General features: G+C 26.7%; 1 protein-coding gene across 1 annotated transcript in view; it reads left to right on the top strand.

Moving 5' to 3' along the window:
* The window catches only part of LOC111637677 (long-chain fatty acid transport protein 1-like), a 55,138-nt gene that overhangs the window by 4,502 nt on the left and 27,896 nt on the right, over positions 1-22,740 (top strand). Inside the window, exons 2-4 of the mRNA XM_023383239.1 lie at positions 17,540-17,690; positions 20,392-20,633; positions 21,262-21,463. Coding sequence (XP_023239007.1) covers positions 17,540-17,690; positions 20,392-20,633; positions 21,262-21,463 — 595 coding nt within the window. The remainder of the gene's footprint in view (positions 1-17,539; positions 17,691-20,391; positions 20,634-21,261; positions 21,464-22,740) is intronic.

Raw genomic sequence — 22,740 nt, 5'->3', positions numbered from 1 at the left:
TGTTCTGTAAAATGAAAATGTAAAAGCAATATTATAGTTGATCAATAGGAAAATTGTTAAAGGAACTTCAGAAACCCAAAGCATAGTCTATTTTGGTATTGCCATTAAATCAGAGGCATTTAAGTTGAATGGAAAGATATCATACAGAATTGATTATTAAAAAATATTTACTGTTATATCACACATGGTTTATACACATTTAAATTCAATGACATGCAAATGTTAGTCAGTTACTTGTAGTATTGTACATTATAACAACTTAGAAAATAATAATAGAACTCTACAATATGTTAACATAACTACAATAGCCAATCAAAAGCCAATACATATTAAAGACGATTCATTTTATCTCTTAAATCTCAACATAAATTAATTTCCAACAATTTTGAAATTAATGATTTAAGATGATGGATTTACCATTTGAAAATTAAATTTATGCTAGTTTAAAACATATATTTTCAAATCAGTAACATAAAAATATAACAGAAAAACTTTAATGGCATTTATAATAAAATCAGTAGGATTATGAACATGATGTAAGTTCAAACTTCTTGTTCAAATAGTTTGCAAATAAATTTGATAAAAATTAAAATTATTAAAAAGTAGCCATAAAATATAATTTTTGTGTGTCGAATAGAATAATATAAATAATATCAAATATAATTAGAACAAGTAAAATGAATGCCCTACTTATATTCTCTTACTAGTGTTGCAGTTGTGTTATAAAAAATATTGAGTGATAAATTATTAATTTATTAAAGATTATTATTACACTTTTTCCTCTATGAAGGTAATGATGATATTAACAATTTTGCAATATATGATATCTGTTTTATATTGTTCAGTTATTATTTGACAGAATATTTAAAGTAAAATGTTTTGCGAAATTGTTGTTGTTAATGTATTTATAAAAGAGATATTAATATTTAATTCAATAAAATCTTTTCCAAACAAAAAAAATTAAGCTAACATATACCACCTAAGAGAAGGTTTGGTGCTCTCAAAAGTTGAGAGAGTAAGCATAAGTTGATAATAACACACTTCAAATGTCAATTATCAACAATTTAAGCTTACTCTCGTGATTTTTGAGAACATCAAATATTTTCTTAAGTGGTATATTTTCTCAGATAGAAATATAATATCTTCTAATACTCTTCATTCTCTTACATTCTCTCAGAAATATATAGTTAAGTATACATAATTATTAAAATTTTATAATCTGTAATCCAGACACAAAAAATATGAGTTAGAATTAAAACTCAACTTTTGTTTTCTTGGAGCACATAAGAAATAATTATTGTTTTTCTACCATTTTAAAACACTTTTGATCAAGTTTCCATCAGAAGGAAAACCCGATGATTATTCAGCTCAGATAATTTTCTAGTGTTCACATGTGTTTAAGCTGAACTAAACGTTTAGTGTGTAGTTACTTGTTAAATTGTTTACTCTAATAAAGCAGAATTTGGATTTTTACCAGAAATGAGTAAGAGTCTGTATTGCTGTAATATTTCTGTAAACACTGTTGTACTTCTTAATTCATTGTGATAAATTGGACATTGCATTATTTCTAACAATGTGAAACAATTCATGCATTTGTTTTTTGTTAACAGACAATTTAAAAATAGCTTTAAACTACAAAGATATACAGATTTGTGCATTAAAATCGAGGATTAGTTTGCACATACACTTTCAACTTTTATATTTGATATTATTTATGGAACTTAGAATTCTAGAATGGAGATATTTTGCATTAAAATGTAAAAGACAGAAATCTAAAGGGGGAACTCAAAAATTTAGCATTTCATTTTAAAATGTAATAAAACTGTTATAGATAATGTTACTAGCTATTTATATTTAAATACTAGAATTGTCTTGAATAAAGTGCATTTTAATTCTAGTTTAAGTAGAGAAATTTAAAATATTCAAAGTTAATGCAAAGCTATATCTTTCCATTAAAATTCATTTATTTTAACATAAAGATATTGATATATCTGTTTTTTTTTTTTTTTGTTAAGTCTGAAATTTTAAATATTAAATAAACAATTAAAGACGGTAACACTTTGTTTTTAATATTTAACATGTATTCTTATAAACTTCTTTATCTGTCTTTTACCTGTAACGTTACCTGCTTCTAAATGTGAAATTCTAAATGCAATTTCATGATAATATAAGAAATAAACTTTTTTTAATATCTGAATAAGCCTTATTACAAAATGATAAAATTGCTTATTTAGTATTAAAACAAATATACCCAGAAAACGTAACTTAACTTGATAATTTATTTATATTTGTGAGATTCTGAGGTTAATTGAAATTAATTCGTGATTAATTTTGAAAGTGAAAAAAACCCAGTTTTTTCCACCATCTTATATTTTTGTTCACACACAGAACTGCGAGATAAAAAGACAATCGAGTGTCATTACAAATGAATAGTCTTTAACAATGTTTCAACTAAGTGTCAAAACTAAATCTAAACAGATGGCTATTAATGGGAGAAACATCAAAATTGGTTAAATTATGAGGTAAGAAGAGTCACAACACCTTGTTGATGACATCAGAGCTTTGAATTTATTGCCTTATATGGTAAAAAGTGTCTGACTGCCTCGGCCAAACCAGGGATGAACCACAACAAGGTGAATCACTGGAGCAAAAGTTGCACACACTGGGGATAAAAAGGGCTTGAACTCGAGCCTCAGGGTAGACACTCTCAAGAAGCTAGGGGTCAAGCTACTGTCTGTTGCTGTTCTTCTCTTGCCAACTCCACAATGTCCCAAGGATCACCAATATGTGACTAGATCCACGATTGTCTTGCTGACATTGTATGAGTGGGATCCAGAAACATCAAGTTATCTTCATGAGGTATCGTACATAGAATTGTATTTCTGCTTGTAAACTTTCTCTCGGTCTTTAGTGTATAAGATAGTTAGATAGTCAGACTCTAACGATGTCTTATCCAAGCAAGAACGTGGTTGTAGTTGTATATAGAGTTATTGTATTCATTCCCTTAGTTATTAAACTCATATTATTTGTTAATCTGGAGAGTTGTCTTTATTTGGACACTATCGACTTATCTGCGACCTCCCACTCAAACTACGGCCTAGCACCCTCCTATTGGAACTTATTTAAGCTGAATATATCGTAATAATTGCAAGTTAGGATGCAAATTTTTACTATCCTAACTGGTGTAAGAAAAAACAGTTCTCAAGATCTAACAATCTTGAGACAACATCATTTTAAAGCCATCCAGTAACCCTGTGAATGGGACTTACTGCCATGACATCGGAGAATGGGTTAAGCTTTGCGCCTTAATCCTACGATTTCTCACATATTTAAACAACAATTCAGTAAACTCAATTTTTCATTAAAGTTAGACAATCTGACAGTTTAACTGCCTAACTCTAGGCAAGTTACATTGTATCTAATTATTAACTTAGCATAATTATAGCTTGATAATTCGGCAGATTGTCTGGCTACTATTTATTTAATTTCATTTTACAGAAATTTATATTACAGGATAGTCTATACAAGAAATAAACATTTGATATAAAACTATAAAAGGTTAATAAATTTTCAATTTTTAATAATAACATAGGCAATTAAATATATAATAGTCAGGCTTTATTTACTATTGAAAGATATGGATACATTTTGATATTGAAAGGCTTTTATATTATAAACTCTCAATTACAGTAATAAATATCTTTGGTATGAAATTGTAAACACAAAAAAAATTAGGTTATCTTTAAAATACATCAATTTTATTGGTTAATTTAATTTTTATATTAAAAATTTATCACAGGAAATTATCTTGATAAATTTATTTGATCATTTCAAAAAGTAATTATTATTGATTTCAAAAAACTTTAGTTTCTGGAATTTTTTTATTTGATAATTTCTTTGCTGTGAAGTAATAGTTTGATACTATCATTTCTTTTTATTGAAAAATTTTTATTGAGATAGAATTTTGGTTGCTTCATAAAATAAATGAAATATAATTATCAAATCATTTATTAAGTATTTAATAGTTCATAGTCAGTTATGATAAGTTGACATTTTTAATTTGTTTCTAAGTACCCATTATTGAAATAATCAAGAAGCAGATATTAGATTTTGTTAATAAGTTGGAAAGTTACTTGATCTAGACACCATAATACAGTATCTATTTTCCATATATACAGAATACACTAAGGTGAAATTTGTTTCCAGTTTATTAAGGTATGAATCTAATTTATATGAATTACATTTACATCTCATACATCATTCTGATGCTTAGCTTATTATTTGAAACAAACCGTTCACAGCCAAATATGAAACCAAATCCAAAATCAAATTTTATGAAAAATGGACTAAGTATACACTGTTTGTCCTTGGAAATTTAAAAAAAACACATTTTTGTGCTTTTTGATAACTTTGTATTAAGTAATTTTTCTATTCAAATGCAACCATACTTCTGGTCAGATAGAAAGGGGACTGCTATGGGTGGGGGTTGAAGTTAATTCAACAAAAAGTAATTGTTGATCACCTTCTTATTGAGAGGATGATCCCTAAAAAGTTTCATTGTATTTGTTAAAACCATGTCAAAATGTATAAAGAACAAACTAAAAAACTTTCTTTTTTATATATTAGATGATAATACATTTTTTTATAATTTTATATTCATTGGTCACACCATAATATAATAATAACCTTATCAACCAAGAATTGTTCATGTTTATTNACAGGACCTCACTCATAGGCCGATTGCCAACGACTGACGCTTCCTGCAGGCGGGAAAAAATTCAGGGCTGTGCATGACTGTCCCCTCCACAACTCCACCAAAGGAGTCACTCATAGGCCGATTGCCAACGACTGACGCTTCCTGCAGGCGGGAAAAAATTCAGGGCTGTGCATGACTGTCCCCTCCACAACTCCACTGAAGGAGGCCTCTCGCGCATCATTGGTTTACGTGGGGAAAAAAAAGGTCCGATACTTTTTGAACAGACCTCGTATGTTAAAATGACCTTGTTTAACATTGTTTCGTTTAGTGCTTTGTCATCTAGGAATGCATCCTCTACATTAAGTGGGGTCTTACTGTTTATTCTTTATTACTAGACTGTCTTTGACTATTATATATATATATTAGGCTCAAAGACTGAAATCGCTCATTGAGTGAAAAAATGACCACAATGCATTGTGGTCATGTCAAAACAACCATGAAAGCGAAATTTGCATCATGGCTGTTTGTAAAAATGGCCACAAAGCGAAGTTCGCATTTTGGCAGTTGTAAAAACGACCACAACATGTTGTGGTAGTTTTTTTTGCTCAATGAGCCTAACATATACATATAATAGATCTAGGTAGAAAATATACATAATAGATTCTTATTGTAATTAATCCTTAATTGTTATCTTTACAAGTAAGTGTAAAAAAATGATCATTTGCTGTTGTAATAGAAACATTTATATTTATTATCATCAGTCTTTCATTATTTTCTGTTTAAACTAGAATCCATAAAAATAGAATGACATCAAAATGACTAAAGTACTAAAGTACTTTCAGAACTTTTTGTCCATATTCAGAGTCCATACTGGCAAAAAGTGATTTTTTTGAACTCTTATGTTAACATATTTTCTTATTTGGAACCCATCTGTCACAGTTTAAATGTAAATCAACATCTCATTCTAGAATATCTTCCATATCTTCATGTTTACTCCTCCTCTTACTATTCTTTTTTACCATCTATTTTCAGATGGCTAACAATGTATCCATATCCTTAACATTGTAACTTTTCTACCTAATTTTATTTTTTAATTTTTAATTGTTTAGCTTCTATGCATTTGTAGCTAGAACTATTTTAAGGTGATCAATACAAAACCTTCCTCACTTATTTCTAGCCGTTTATACACGAGTACGAACATTTTTGGCCTTCTTAATAGGCCTTCTTCAGGTACACTGTGATCTGTTAGAGCGTTGGTTGGTAGAAGTTTAAACGCTGCCAATGTTTACTTAGGCATTGTCTTACCAGTGACGTCATCGCTGATGATAGGTATAGACGATACCGAGGGTGAAAAATTCTTTATTTTGGTAAAAAAGGGGAGGTATGTAGATAGTTCATGATGGGATACTTGCTAAAGTTGGGGAATAAATTGTAAAGTACGCGCGCTGTGTAAAAAAGATGCACTATTACAATAGGGGGTTAATGGGGAGTGACGTCATAGTTGATGCCGTAAATAGTTAACGATACAGTAAGAAGAGGTGTGCGAACGACCATAGATGGAAAAGGGGCTACAATTGGAAAGCAGAATTGGAAAATAAATGTAACAAGTAAAAAAGCGCTAATGGTTGCATGCGGCGAGAGTGGGTTGGTCTATTTAGTTTAAGGGGTTGTCAAAGAGTGATTTCCATGCGGAGGAGAGCGAGTCTGCATCTCTGCTGTTGATACAACCGTCTTTGAGGGATTGCTTAAATATTTCAATTGTTTCAACTGTTCTAAGCTTGGTGTGGTCGTGCATAGGAATAATAATCCTCGCCTCTTCCCATTTGATCATTATACTAGGTTCGCTTGCAAACTGGGCTAGGGTGGAAGTAAACTTTTTGTTGCATTTGTCATACTTGTGTTCAGCTATCCTCCGTTTAAGTGATCTATTGGTTGAGCCAATGTATGCTAGCCTCTTGCACGGGGTTAGATCTGCTGTCCTCTAGTGGGACCGTGTAGACTCCTGGTCTCCTGGCTTCACTGCATTTGTCCTTGGTATTAGCCAGAAGTTTATAAATCATAGGGTTGCGTCTGTATGCGAGAGTAGCATTGACCTTTTTTGCTATGAATTTAAAGGCATGGCTCATTCTAGGGTCAAAATCGACGGTAATGCGCTTACTTTGTTGCTTTAGAGCAGTGTTTCTCAACGGGGGCGATATCGCCCCCATGTGGGCGTTTTTCCATGTTCGGGGGGGCGATTAGTAACAATTTATATTTTGGGGGCGAAAAACAATTTTCTGGGCGATATAGTAAAACATTATATTAAGAATAATTACATATTTCATTCATTATATCGTACAATAATTAAACAAATAACATTATACTAGTCACTAGTCTATTCAATGCAGTACGAATTTGGTGTTAGCCTTGTCCCTCAGCATCAGAATTTTGTAATGAAGGGGGCGATACTACATAACGGTTTTATTGAAGGGGGCGACGATTCGTTAGAGGTTGAGAAACACTGCTTTAGAGGTTTGGAATTGACATCCTCGGTTGTTAAGCATTTGTGAGTTTTTTGCGCAAGCCTATCAATAAACTTACTGTTGAAACCGTGGGCTGTGGCGAGGTGCTTGATGCGTTGGATTTCTCGTAGCGCGTCCTTAATGCTAGAGCAATGGGTAAAAGCTCTGTGGATTAGAGCCCTGAAAGTGGACATTTTATAAGTAAAGGGGTCATTTGAGGTTGCAGGGATAAAGAAAGATTGAAGATTAGGCTTATGGAACACATTTGTAGTTATGCAGCCATGATTCAAGAAGATATTGAGGTCCAGGAAGTGGGCCATCTTGTCATCCTGCTGGTCTAACTTAAGCTTAACTCCAAAGGGGTTGTTGTTCACTATCTTCAGTACGGCATTTAGATCTGGCTTGGATTTCCAAATGATAAGAATATCATCTACATAGCGCGTATAAAGAATGATTTCTGCGTTGAAGGACTGTAACACTTAGCTTAGAACAGTTTAGCTTAGAACAGTTGAAACAATTGAAATATTTAAGCAATCCCTCAAAGACGGTTGTATCAACAGCAGAGATACAGACTCGCTCTCCTCCGCATGGAAATCCCTCTTCGACAACCCCTTAAACTAAATAGACCAACCCACCCTCGCCGCGTGCAACCATTAGCGCTTTTTTACTTGTCACATTTATTTTCCAATTCTGCTTTCCAATTGTAGCCCCTTTCCCATCTATGGTCGTTTCCCATCTACATAAATGGTTAGAAATAAGCGAGGAAGGTTTTGTATTGATCATCTTAATTTTTTAGCCATCTGTGTGTACTTATCATCATCCACTGACAATATACTTTTGTCCTGTCAAACTCTCTTTCACTTCCTTATTATATCCTTTGCTGCTACACATCATTTTCTCTATTCCCTATGTATATATTTCCAATGTCCATTTTGCTAAATTCTTTCTCTTTGCTCCAATATGAAATTCTTTGTGCCTCCTTCCATCTACTAACAATATCCTGTACAGTACACTCTTGCTCTGCTCTACTCCTGCTCTACTGTACTCCATACAATTATCTATCATTCATCTGAAAACTGAACACTTTTCTATTTCCCTTAAACACTAATGTCATACAGGTCTTTTTTTTCTATCTTCCACCAGATGTTCTTACTTGGGCACTCTACATAATGGACTGGTACTCTTTGCACCACGTTGTTTTCTCTCTTCTTTCTTGTGTATTTTGTTACAAACTTTTCACTATTCTCTTATTTTATTCCCCCTCAAACCATATGACTGCTAACATACAAATTAAGTTTCTCATTTCTCATATCTTCCTCTTTGGATGTCACAGTGTACTGACTCAAGTCCTAGGACATACTTGGTATATAAATAGGTTTGTATGTGTCTTTACAGAATATGGACATCATGAACACCTTATCTTTCTTAACATCATAACAATAAGAAATATACTATTATTTTTGTTCTGTTCTTAACACAGTGTCAGCCCCAGACTATCATCTTTTAGATGATAGTCTATCATCTAAAAGACCATGATATTACCTTTCATGGATAGATTTATTGATAACATCAAGCCTTGAGGTGATTTATGGGTAAAAAGAAAGCTAATTCATGAATAGAAATATACTAGTTGAAAGTACATTTTCTTGAAAAAATGCCCAAAAAAGTTGTTATGCAGTAACCACAATCATAAACTTTCATATATTTTGTAGCCATAAAGAAGGATGAAATAAATGAATTTTATGTGCAAAGAATTGAAAATAAATGGATTAAAGCCATAATTATTATTTAAAGTTTAAATCATTTTTATTTTTATTTTGTGGAGGTTTCACAGTGTCAGCCAGACTATCATCTTTTAGATGATAGACTATCATCTAAAAGATGATAGTCTGGCTGACACTGTGAAACCTCCACAAAATAAAAATAAAAATGATTTAAACTTTAAATAATAATTATGGCTTTAATCCATTTATTTTCAATTCTTTGCACATAAAATTCATTTATTTCATCCTTCTTTATGGCTACAAAATATATGAAAGTTTATGATTGTGGTTACTGCATAACAACTTTTTTGGGCATTTTTTCAAGAAAATGTACTTTCAACTAGTATATTTCTATTCATGAATTAGCTTTCTTTTTACCCATAAATCACCTCAAGGCTTGATGTTATCAATAAATCTATCCATGAAAGGTAATAAGAAGAAAGTAAATTAAAATTTTTTCCATATTCTATTGATTGAGTATATTCTCTTAACAATACATATTTCATGCTTAGAAGATAAGCATTTAAAATGAATGAAATATGAATTTAAATGTGAACTATGCACTCTAAGAGAACAATTATCAATACACTTAAAAATGGATATTTGGATAAGATTACAAAGATCATCCAGCCATTCAAACTCCTATTAAAACTGTCACATTTGTAATTAATGTAATACAAGACAGATCATGTTTGTTTAATAACTATATTCATGAGTCTATACTTGTACACATATACTATATTAGATATGTTGCAATTTAATTAAGATGAATAAAGCATATGTTGATCATAATTAAATCTAAAGTTAAATATATATAAAGAAGAAAATAATTATTTCAGAATGACTTTTTGAATTTTTGATATTATCTTTGGAATATTAGATGTAATCAGCCTTAAAATAAATATAAACTTTTATGTTTACAAAATAATGATAAGCTTAAATATTTTTTTGCATTTGTAATTTTTATGAAAGCTCTTATTTAATTTATCAGGAAATATCACATAAATATTTGAATATTTGCAATAATTTAAAAGTAAGTAGTTTTAAATATTTAAAAAGCAAACTTTCTATTAGTAGTACACTTAAATAATTCATTTAAATTGGACTAAATATAACTTTCAAATAAAAATAATAATTATATAATATATTTAATGAATATATTCAGTAGAGCTATGTTTAACTAGATATAGAATAAAATAGATAAGATTATACATTTACTAATCTGAAAAATGTACTGTAATATCTAATTTTGTAAATTTCAGTAGTGCACTTCAGTGTTATTGATTTATTTTCAATAATGCATGATTATTGAAGCAAGATAAACTAAAACAATATCAGTCTTTTATATGAAGAAACAATAATTTTGTTTAATGAGGCATATAACAGCCATTTTTTATTTTAAAAAATAATGTTTACAAACTTTAAATGATTAGTTACATAGTATGTAACTATTTAAGTGAGCTGAAGATGAGTCATAAAAGTTTTTAGAATACATATTGTTACTAAAGTTTTATATTTATTCTTATTACATTTAAATATCATAGTCATCAGTTAGTTCTCAGTGAATAAGTCTATGAATTGCTTGGAATTTGTTAATATTTTTAGTATGATTAATTATTCTACAGGATGACTGAAAAAAAAAAAAAAAAAAAACATTTAAATGAATTCTACAGCTTTATTTGTAGTAATTGTTAAGTATAAATAATTAAAATTAATTACTTTATATAGTTATATTGATTACTGTATGAATATTATAATCTATTTTATTATTTTAATACAAAAATAATTTGTTTTTAGCAAACTTTAAAAGAAATGCCATAATAAGTGTATTTATCAAATTTTATTTTATGCGAAACTTCAATTGTTTAAGTGTGTGTAAACAGTCTTAATAGTTAAAAATGTACATATTACTGATGATTCATAACATATATGCTTCTTGTTTAATTAATTAATGTATATTATTGTAATTCTTGTAAAATATCATATTTACTCGCATATAAGATGACCATGACTTTAAAGATCAAAATAAAGAATATTAGATTTATTAATACAATTCTAATTTTATTTTGTTTAGTCACAAGTAAAATATCAAATGAATGTAAATGCACACATTGTCCCACAAAAATTACTGACATTTTAAACTTTAAAGAAAAATCTTGTAAAATCGACAACTTAATTTGTTCATGTAAAGCTAGACAATCAGGAACCTTTTTTTGCCAATTCTTAACAGTCAAATCCACTCTACGTTGATTATACAAGGTCTGTTCAAAAAGTATCGGACCTTTTTTTTTTCCGCGTAAACCAATGATGCNGCACATAAAATTCATTTATTTCATCCTTCTTTATGGCTACAAAATATATGAAAGTTTATGATTGTGGTTACTGCATAACAACTTTTTTGGGCATTTTTTCAAGAAAATGTACTTTCAACTAGTATATTTCTATTCATGAATTAGCTTTCTTTTTACCCATAAATCACCTCAAGGCTTGATGTTATCAATAAATCTATCCATGAAAGGTAATAAGAAGAAAGTAAATTAAAATTTTTTCCATATTCTATTGATTGAGTATATTCTCTTAACAATACATATTTCATGCTTAGAAGATAAGCATTTAAAATGAATGAAATATGAATTTAAATGTGAACTATGCACTCTAAGAGAACAATTATCAATACACTTAAAAATGGATATTTGGATAAGATTACAAAGATCATCCAGCCATTCAAACTCCTATTAAAACTGTCACATTTGTAATTAATGTAATACAAGACAGATCATGTTTGTTTAATAACTATATTCATGAGTCTATACTTGTACACATATACTATATTAGATATGTTGCAATTTAATTAAGATGAATAAAGCATATGTTGATCATAATTAAATCTAAAGTTAAATATATATAAAGAAGAAAATAATTATTTCAGAATGACTTTTTGAATTTTTGATATTATCTTTGGAATATTAGATGTAATCAGCCTTAAAATAAATATAAACTTTTATGTTTACAAAATAATGATAAGCTTAAATATTTTTTTGCATTTGTAATTTATATGAAAGCTCTTATTTAATTTATCAGGAAATATCACATAAATATTTGAATATTTGCAATAATTTAAAAGTAAGTAGTTTTAAATATTTAAAAAGCAAACTTTCTATTAGTAGTACACTTAAATAATTCATTTAAATTGGACTAAATATAACTTTCAAATAAAAATAATAATTATATAATATATTTAATGAATATATTCAGTAGAGCTATGTTTAACTAGATATAGAATAAAATAGATAAGATTATACATTTACTAATCTGAAAAATGTACTGTAATATCTAATTTTGTAAATTTCAGTAGTGCACTTCAGTGTTATTGATTTATTTTCAATAATGCATGATTATTGAAGCAAGATAAACTAAAACAATATCAGTCTTTTATATGAAGAAACAATAATTTTGTTTAATGAGGCATATAACAGCCATTTTTTATTTTAAAAAATAATGTTTACAAACTTTAAATGATTAGTTACATAGTATGTAACTATTTAAGTGAGCTGAAGATGAGTCATAAAAGTTTTTAGAATACATATTGTTACTAAAGTTTTATATTTATTCTTATTACATTTAAATATCATAGTCATCAGTTAGTTCTCAGTGAATAAGTCTATGAATTGCTTGGAATTTGTTAATATTTTTAGTATGATTAATTATTCTACAGGATGACTGAAAAAAAAAAAAAAAAAAAAAAAAAAAAAAAAAAAAAAAAAAAAAAAAAAAAAAAAAAAAAAAAAAAAAAAAAAAAAAAAAAAAAAAAAAAAAAAAAAAAAAAAAAAAAAAAAAAAAAAAAAAAAAAAAAAAAAAAAAAAAAAAAAAAAAAAAAAAAAAAAAAAAAAAAAAAAAAAAAAAAAAAAAAAAAAAAAAAAAAAAAAAAAAAAAAAAAAAAAAAAAAAAAAAAAAAAAAAAAAAAAAAAAAAAAAAAAAAAAAAAAAAAAAAAAAAAAAAAAAAAAAAAAAAAAAAAAAAAAAAAAAAAAAAAAAAAAAAAAAAAAAAAAAAAAAAAAAAAAAAAAAAAAAAAAAAAAAAAAAAAAAAAAAAAAAAAAAAAAAAAAAAAAAAAAAAAAAAAAAAAAAAAAAAAAAAAAAAAAAAAAAAAAAAAAAAAAAAAAAAAAAAAAAAAAAAAAAAAAAAAAAAAAAAAAAAAAAAAAAAAAAAAAAAAAAAAAAAAAAAAAAAAAAAAAAAAAAAAAAAAAAAAAAAAAAAAAAAAAAAAAAAAAAAAAAAAAAAAAAAAAAAAAAAAAAAAAAAAAAAAAAAAAAAAAAAAAAAAAAAAAAAAAAAAAAAAAAAAAAAAAAAAAAAAAAAAAAAAAAAAAAAAAAAAAAAAAAAAAAAAAAAAAAAAAAAAAAAAAAAAAAAAAAAAAAAAAAAAAAAAAAAAAAAAAAAAAAAAAAAAAAAAAAAAAAAAAAAAAAAAAAAAAAAAAAAAAAAAAAAAAAAAAAAAAAAAAAAAAAAAAAAAAAAAAAAAAAAAAAAAAAAAAAAAAAAAAAAAAAAAAAAAAAAAAAAAAAAAAAAAAAAAAAAAAAAAAAAAAAAAAAAAAAAAAAAAAAAAAAAAAAAAAAAAAAAAAAAAAAAAAAAAAAAAAAAAAAAAAAAAAAAAAAAAAAAAAAAAAAAAAAAAAAAAAAAAAAAAAAAAAAAAAAAAAAAAAAAAAAAAAAAAAAAAAAAAAAAAAAAAAAAAAAAAAAAAAAAAAAAAAAAAAAAAAAAAAAAAAAAAAAAAAAAAAAAAAAAAAAAAAAAAAAAAAAAAAAAAAAAAAAAAAAAAAAAAAAAAAAAAAAAAAAAAAAAAAAAAAAAAAAAAAAAAAAAAAAAAAAAAAAAAAAAAAAAAAAAAAAAAAAAAAAAAAAAAAAAAAAAAAAAAAAAAAAAAAAAAAAAAAANTGGCTCCGTGTGACCTTTGGCTATTTCTCAAGCTGAAAATGCCGCTAAAAGGAACCCAAATTTAGTCGAGAGAAGACATCATGCGAAATGCGACGGACCGGCTGATGACCATTCCAAAAGATGCGTTCCAGCAGTGTTTCCAGCAATGGCAGGAACGCTGGGAGAAGTGTATACATTACCAAGGAGACTACTTTGAAGGGGATTAGGGTTTTGTACCTCAAAGTCAATAAATTTATTTTTGCCGACCAAAGGTCCGATACTTTTTGAACAGACCTTGTACTTATGAGTTTCTCCGAATTCTGATTTCTAAATAATCATCTGTTTTCACATGAGAATGAATTAAAACTTATATAGTGCTCCCATGTGATTTTGGAATTTCAATTTGGAATTCAATTCAAAAGCTTTGCTTTTCCTATTGCTGTTCATCTCTACTCCTGACAAAATACAAGAACGATTCAAACAACCCAGATAATATACTTATGTGTTTAAATACAAGAGGGTAAGCATCTGGTAAAAATGCGAATACACAGTTCACAAAAATTATTTACAAAAACGCAAAGAATCTTTTGCTTGCACATATAGGATGACCTAGAATTTGATAAATGAATAAAAACCTCATTTTATATGCGAGTAAATACATTATATTAAATTTAGATATTTATATGGTATGAGTATTTGTTATTTATTTTCCTTCTTTTAAAAACTATAAATGAATTTTTTAATTTTAACAGTTCACTTATTTTTCCCATATTTGTTAAACTTGTTTTTTCTTGTTCATTATCACAGTCATTATCATTATATAATGCCTTGTTTTAATTATTGATTAATTACCATATTTTTCACCTTATAAGACACACCATTGTATTGGATATATCACATTTTTCACATTGATTTTTGGGGAAAAATATTATTCACAGTATAACTTACATTCAACTTATAAGACACATCCTAATTTTTGGATCAACTTTAAGGTCAAAAAAGCATGTCTTATGTTGGTGATACTTAGACCAGAGATTCTCAGATGGCCACTAAGAAGATTTTGTATGATCATCAGGTCAATTTTATCTGATTCTTGAATGCAACTGATTTTGCAACTTTTAACTTTTTTAATTTGCTGATTTTCATCAAAATATCTGTCAATTTGTACAGTTTTTGACTGAGGTTTATCTTGGATAATAAAAATATTTCTGCATGAGATTCTTATTAATGTTGTAATGTAGGAATCTTGCTAGCTTTTTAAAATCTATAGTTTTTTTTGCTAATGTTGTCTTGAAAACTGTAGCAAAATTTAGCAAAACAAGTAGTGTAAAAATGCTTTCAACATATCGAAATAAAATCTACAATTTTTATTATCAGCCAGTACGAAATTAGAAATGCTAAAACTTACTCATAGTCATACTAAAGTCACAATTGAAAGTGTCTTTGTTTTTTCTGGCACCATACAGTAAAGGCAGCTTCAAAACCAAAATCTTTTCAAGGTGAAACATTGATTGATATATTCATCAAATTGTAACATTTATTACATCTAGTCTATTATGTATTGGGTTTTAATGAGATTTATTTCACTAAAACCAATATAATAATAATTTCACTTAAAATTATTGTACAGCCATCTTGGTTCATTACACTTACACCTTCTACTCGTAGATATACCGTACAGTAGTCCCTTGTTATATCACAGATTCAGATATATCACACTTCTTTTGGTCCCCCAACTTTTAAAATATCAATTGGCATTGAATTTCTTTTTGCAACAAAATACAGTATTTTAATTTTACCATTGTCCTTGAAACTATCACTGCAGGTGAAACAATAAGTTTTGATGTTCAATATTTGTCTTTTAAATTTTCAGTTACTGTATTTATAATTTCTATTGACAAATATAAATTAAATTATATGAACTTGCAATTTATTATGGAATATAGTACTGTATAATAAAATTTCAACTGATATTTTGTTTTTAAATGTCATTGTTAAAGAAACAATAATGCTAAATGAGTGTTTGTGGTATTGATGTTTACATAAACATCATTTAATATGATCTAACCACTAATAAAATTCAGTATTGAAAAATTAAGCTTATTTTATATCAGAAATACTTGCTGATGAAAGAATAGAGGATAGAGATTCCATAGCATGTATAATCTGTTTAGTATAAGCCCAGAATTTTTAGTACTCTATTATATCACACCACTGGATATATCGTCTTTTTTCTTTGTCTCCTGACAAGTGCAATATAACAAGGGCCTACCATATTAAAGCATTTTTGAAGTAATTCTGAAATGTACAAAAACATCATTGTACAGGAAACTATCGTATTTGTCTAAGTATGAAATTTTCTGTCACTTTATTGTGAATTTGCAGACAAAAGTTGTTGCTGAATTACACCGCTTGTCGCAAAAAATGGAAAAAACTACCAGTAGTGAAATCCCTATACAATGTCTGTAATAGTTATTCTTAAAATCGGTAAGAGGTATATACATTATTAATTTCATACACACTTTTAATAAAATCTTTTAATTACTGTATATAATATCAAATGCAGAAAAATATTGATGTAGCCATGTAAATGTTTTCTGAAAATCCCTGACTTAGGTTATAGGTTTTTTAAATTCAGACTAAATTAACTTCTTCAGATTTCCAGCAAAATCTGATTAATGTAAATTAATTAATGTAAATTAATGCTTTTGACCATCTTAATGGTCTTCTTCAAGTTGTTTTTGTTTTAAATTGAACAAAAACAATAATGTATGCCTTGTTTAATGTGGCTAATTAATGCTACCCTTGATGCTACTGCATGTATCAAAATTGCATTAATCAAATATGGAGGTACCTCTGTACTTGACTGAGCAATCACCACTCTCTAGAACAAATTTTTGGTTAGTAACAAAAATTTTTATTTTAATAAACAAAAATAGCAAATTCACCAACACCTTATTTGCCAAGAAAAACATAAATATGGTAAGTAAAGACAGCTGTTAGATCTGCATTAATTAAAATTTCTGCCATGTATAAAAATGGGATTGCTGCAATTAATTTTGCACATTAATCAAATTGCATGTTAAGCAAGAGATACCTGTATTTAAAAACCAATGTATAGACAACAAAATTAGAACAAAAAATATGCATATTTGGGATTACAGTAGGTTCTGTTTTGCAGGCAAGCATAAAATGAAATAAGCACTATACAAAAAATAAAAATATTGACAAAACAAGTCCAACAGGTCATGGGATATCATAGAATGTTTTTCCAAGCATTGGATATAACATTTTGCTTAAATTTTTTTTCGGGGACATTCCAATTGTTTATGGTTTGTAAATTCATACAAACCAGTTTGATTTTTCAGATCTGTGTCTAAAAGTGCTATTTATCTGTCATAGAAGACTTTAAAAATGAACCTTCCAAAAAAATACGTTGTATATATAAAATTCTTATTAGGTAACCATTATATCTGTTACCTTGAGAAATTACAATGCTTTGAAATATAAACAAATTACTATTTTTTATTTTTCAATGCAGTTCACTTCTGTATTTTACATTGTGAATAATATTTTTAAAATACATTTCACTTGAAGAAAACTCTAATTATAAAATTTACAAAACATTTAATTATTATCCTGCAAATTTTAATTTTATGAATTTATTTTTTAGGGGTTTATATCATTTTATTCAAATGAAAGTTCTAATTCGTCATTTTGAAAAGAATGATATAACAGTTGGCATAAGATTTCAAGAAATAGCAAGGAAATTTTCAAATAAAGTATGTTTTTATTATGAAGATAAAACTTGGACATTTCAAGAGGTAACTAATTTAATTTTTTTAGCATAAAGTTTGATTTGATTGCTGATTAAAATTAATTTTCAGTTCATTATGTACAGTTTTATCTTAAACATTTCTCCATAATTCATAAACCTGAGCATTTAAAACAATATATTCAGCATCATCTGTAGATTGCAAACTAAAAGATTCTGACATGAACAGTAAAATTCCAGAACATGTAATGCATTTAAAATAAAAAAATTACATGCAAAATTTAAATTTAACAAATTCGGTTAAATGTGAGAAATAAAATATAGGTATTTAATTAATACTTATTACAGATTATTGGAATTAAAGATGAAAAATGTAATGAGTATATAATCAACCAATAAATTTAAATGAAGCAAATATTTGTTGTTACTTAAATAATATATTACACACTTGTTCTTCTGTTTTTAAATTTACTGATTTATTTATTAGATACATATTATTTTTCACATTTAATTTAAATATTCTATAGCTATTCATCATATTTTTGTACCTTATTTCTCACATTTAGTTCTGTTGGCTAAAAACTTTTTAATTTTGTATATTAGTTTTTAAATTTAGATATGCAATAGGTTATGGAATGATATTGGTCACATTTACCATCTTTTAATTTTTTACCTGAAGATGATTGCCTAATATAAATATCCATACTGGATATTAAAAGTTTTATGTAGTTGAACAATATAATTCAGGAACTTTACAAAATGCAAACAGAAAAAAAAACATTAAAATGCTTTAATGGAGTTAAAAAACTTAAATAAATATACAAAGTTGAGTGCTTCTGAATTTAATGATTCATCTTCAGGAAGGCTTCTGTGGAAACTGGCAGTGCTTCAAAAACAAATGTGACATATAGGAAAATGTTAGTTATTGTAAGGTTAGAAACTGAACAAAAAAAGGTTTCTTTATAAATGAAACACATATGACATTTTTTTTTGTTTACATTATTTTCTAACTTTCATAACATTTTTTTGTTCTTAACAGTAAAAAATTTTATAAAACTATCTTATGAATAGAAAGAAAATTTAAATTATAATAATATAAAAGATTGAATTATGGTTAAATATTTCATATTTAAAGTATATTGTGTTAAATAATATTATAGATTGTTGATGAATTATAATAAAATTTAAACAGAATTTTATTTGATTACATCTACACATGTGAAATACAGTCGACCCCCCCCCTATAAGATCATAGATACGTTCCATTTTTTAGGAATCCGATTTCTTACGAGTTGTTCCAATCACAGCCCGACACGTGTAAAGTTTACGGACTACGGCTGATTGAAAGGTTTTCTTCCATAAAATTAATCGATTCTAGACTAATCCAACTCAACATTTCCAAAATACGTATATATTTTTTGGAAACAATCCGTATAAACTATGCTATAAACAAAAAATTGTAGGATTACTTACCGAGTATGCACCATTCGACAACCCCATTGCTAAAGCTTGTTTTTGTCGCAAAGCAGCACACTAAACCACGGCCGATTTCTGATAATTTATTTTTCTGCGAAAACTTCGTTGAACTTCGGAGACATCATTAATATAAATAATTTTAATCGCCGTTGAATAAGAAATGTTTCTTTCACAAGAAATGTATAAAATTACAGTACTGTATTAGACTTACGGTACCTAATTTACATACTGTACAGACGATAGTTAGCGTAAAATCTCCGTAGCGTGGCGCCACGCTAGACGGCGGAAATTATATATTTAATTATAACAAAGTTACAATAAGTTAATATATAATTATATATACAGTACCTAATTTATATATAATTAATATATAATTATATGTACAGTACCTAATTTATATATAATTTATATAATACTGTCCAGACGATAGAAATCTCTCCGTAGCGTGGCGCTACGGACGGCGGGAAAGTAGTTCGGCTGCCCGATGACGTTTAACGTAATTATAGGGGGTTTTTTACTGTTTTTTACGGATACCGTCACAATTTTTTTGCAGTTTTACAGGAATCGTAATTATAGGGACCGTAATTATAGGGGGGTCGACTCGAACAGTTGGAGTAGGGAATATTGTAGGCTACTGCTAGCAAAACAATGCCAAATATGTAATCACTTTCGGTAACTGGACACCTTTGGTAATTCGACACCACTTTGGTCCCATACCTGTCAGATTATCAAGGAACAGCTGTATTTAAATTAATAAATTAAAATTGTGTAATCTATTAATAAGTAAACAAAGTTTAATTTTTTTTGTTTTTTTATTATTAATTTAAATATTTCTAAGCTTCAGCTAAATTAATATAAAAAGTTTTTTTTTATAAATTTAAATAAAATATACTTTTTTGTAAATTTAAAAGAAGTATTCTTCTTTACTTATTGATTCATGTTTAGTATTATAAATATGAATTATATAAAACTCTGAGTTAATTAAGTAAGTAGAGCTATCTGTAGATCTAAATTATAACAGCATTATAAACAGATTTAGTTTAATTTTCAACCATATTGATGTGGTTTCATACTAATATATTTTTCTCCATAGCAGTAGGATTTAGAATGTCCCATAAAAAAGAAAAATTATCTGCATATAAATTTTTATTTTAATCCAATTGTTAATTGACTACATTTTTAAGATACAGATGATTTATGTTTCAATGATTTAAATATATTGTATAATCTTAATAAAAAGTTTTAATACCTTTTTCATTATTTCTTTTGTCTAGGTAGAAGAATATGCTAATAGAATAGCAAATTGTTTTGCTGAATTGGGATTTAGACCTGGTGATGATGTTGCCCTGTTTATGTCATCTTGCCCTGAATTTGTTTGTATATGGCTTGGACTTTCTAAGATAGGAGTGATTCCTGCATTAATAAATTATAATTTGAGATTGGAAACATTGGTTCATTGTTTAACTGTTGTTAAATGCAAAGCTGTTATTTTTGAAAGTAGTCTTCAAAGTGGTAAGTACGCAGTTATATATTTAGTATTTGTTTAACATTCTACAGTTTTAAATGTTGTATGCTTAGTACTAACATAGAATGCAATTAAATTAATAAATTATGTTAATAATTTTAGTAATATCTAATGAAAACAACTATGATTAAAATGACAGCTAAATTTTTTATTCAAAGAAAGAAATTTTTTATAAATGTTTCATTTGGAATTATTAAATAAAGACTACATTCCAGCTACTATTTATATCTGTTTTCTTCATTGTTGAAAATTGATTGACGTAGAAAATCATTATTTTGTCTTTGTTCTTTTGAAATAAGAAAGATTTTTCATAAAGAATCTTAAATTGATTGGTTGTTGAATGTTGAATTGATTGTCAAGGTTTTTGGGCAGCCTTGTATCCTTTTAATAAATGAAAATAAACAATAAGTACAGTATTGTCTTGCAAATAAATTACAATATGTCAATTCTTTTGGAAGAATTTTCTTGAATTCATTATTTTTATTTTGCAGATGTATTTTGTTTGATGTAGGGAGAACAANACATAAAAATTATTATTATTATATATAAAATAGCTGTATGATTATATATTATTTTTCTTAAATGTATTACTTTAAAAATAAATTTTAATTTGTTCTAGATATGTTTGGATGGGGGCAGCAGTAAAATATCTAAAAAATGTTAAAGATAATGACATTGTATATTCGTCTTTGCCTTTATATCATACAGCAGGAAGCATTGTTGGATGTGCACAGTGTCTTATATTTGGAAGTTCTTTAGCTATCAGAAATAAATTTTCAGCTTCAAAATTTTGGGATGATTGCATTAAATATAATTGCACTGTAAGTTATTTTGCATTTCTTTATTAAATTAATATTAGAATTTGTATTTATTATTGTCATGTATTGTATGTATATATCAAACATGCTGTTTAATTTACTATAGTACTGAGAAGTAAAATGGGTTATTATATAAACTTTATACATTGTAAGATCTAAAATTTTACAGTTTATTATTGCAATATACTTGTCCCTGATGCATTGCAATTCAATTATTGCAAAGCATCAGGGACAAGTATTTAGTGTACTAGTTATATGATGTGTTATTTCAGGTTTGCAATACTGTCAAATGTAAATTAATTGCACATAATTCATGTGTGGTTGAATCACTTTCAACTAATATAGGTCCATCTGCATAGTTTGTAATTAATCAGTATGTTGTGAAGATTAAACTTGTTCTTTTTAATACTCAATATGCAGATGATAGTAAGAACATGACACATTATTGGGTTATTATTATTTTTAGTTTTAATTATATAAAATTAAACGTAACACTAATAAAAAAACCAGTATTGTTTCTAGTATTAAATAGAATAACTTCAATCTTCCCAACATACCTAGTTGTGGATTACAGAGATATGCAGCTGGACCTAGATTAGTTGAAAGTGATTTGACCAAGCATATCAATTATGTGCAATTAATTTCAATTTGACAATATTGCAGATCTGAAATGAGGCATCACATTACCAATATACTGTACACTTGCTCCTGATGCTTTGCCTATAAGCTTCTCAGCACAATCTCCTATGGTGCTTTACTTATGAAAGTAAAGCACCTTGTATACAGAGGTGGAGTTGGTGCTTTAATTTATTATTTATATAATCACATTTGTATTAATGTAATATGCTTTCCTAATTTAAATTTCTTCCATAATTTTAAGAAGCCAGATAATAAAGATTTTATTATCCAAAAGTTTATCATTTATCATTATAAATTTTGTGTAGCTTGTTTCTTACTTTCAGGAATTTGACATTTGTTATTATACTCTTGTTTCTTAAATACATATTTTTCAAAATTGTAAATTTTCATTTATAATGTTTTAAGTATGAATTAAATAAAGCTCAGTGATTAATTTGAAAAATGTTAAGAAAGTTGTTTGACAATGCATACAAAATATTTTATCTACTAAAACATTTCTTGACATGATTATTTTTTAATCACATTCATCATTTTTATTGAATACACTCATTGACAGAAAGTTACATATCAAGGAGGCTTTGGAATTGAATGAAACTTTATTAATGTGAATGTATGATGTAATAAGTGATTACAATATCTTA

Source organism: Centruroides sculpturatus, unplaced genomic scaffold, assembly GCF_000671375.1.
Source record: "Centruroides sculpturatus isolate CEXI.00-Female unplaced genomic scaffold, Cexi_2.0 scaffold697, whole genome shotgun sequence".
Lineage (NCBI taxonomy): Eukaryota > Metazoa > Arthropoda > Arachnida > Scorpiones > Buthidae > Centruroides > Centruroides sculpturatus.
The sequence above is the reverse complement of the archived record's forward strand: the minus strand, read 5'-3'. Positions and strand labels throughout refer to the sequence as shown.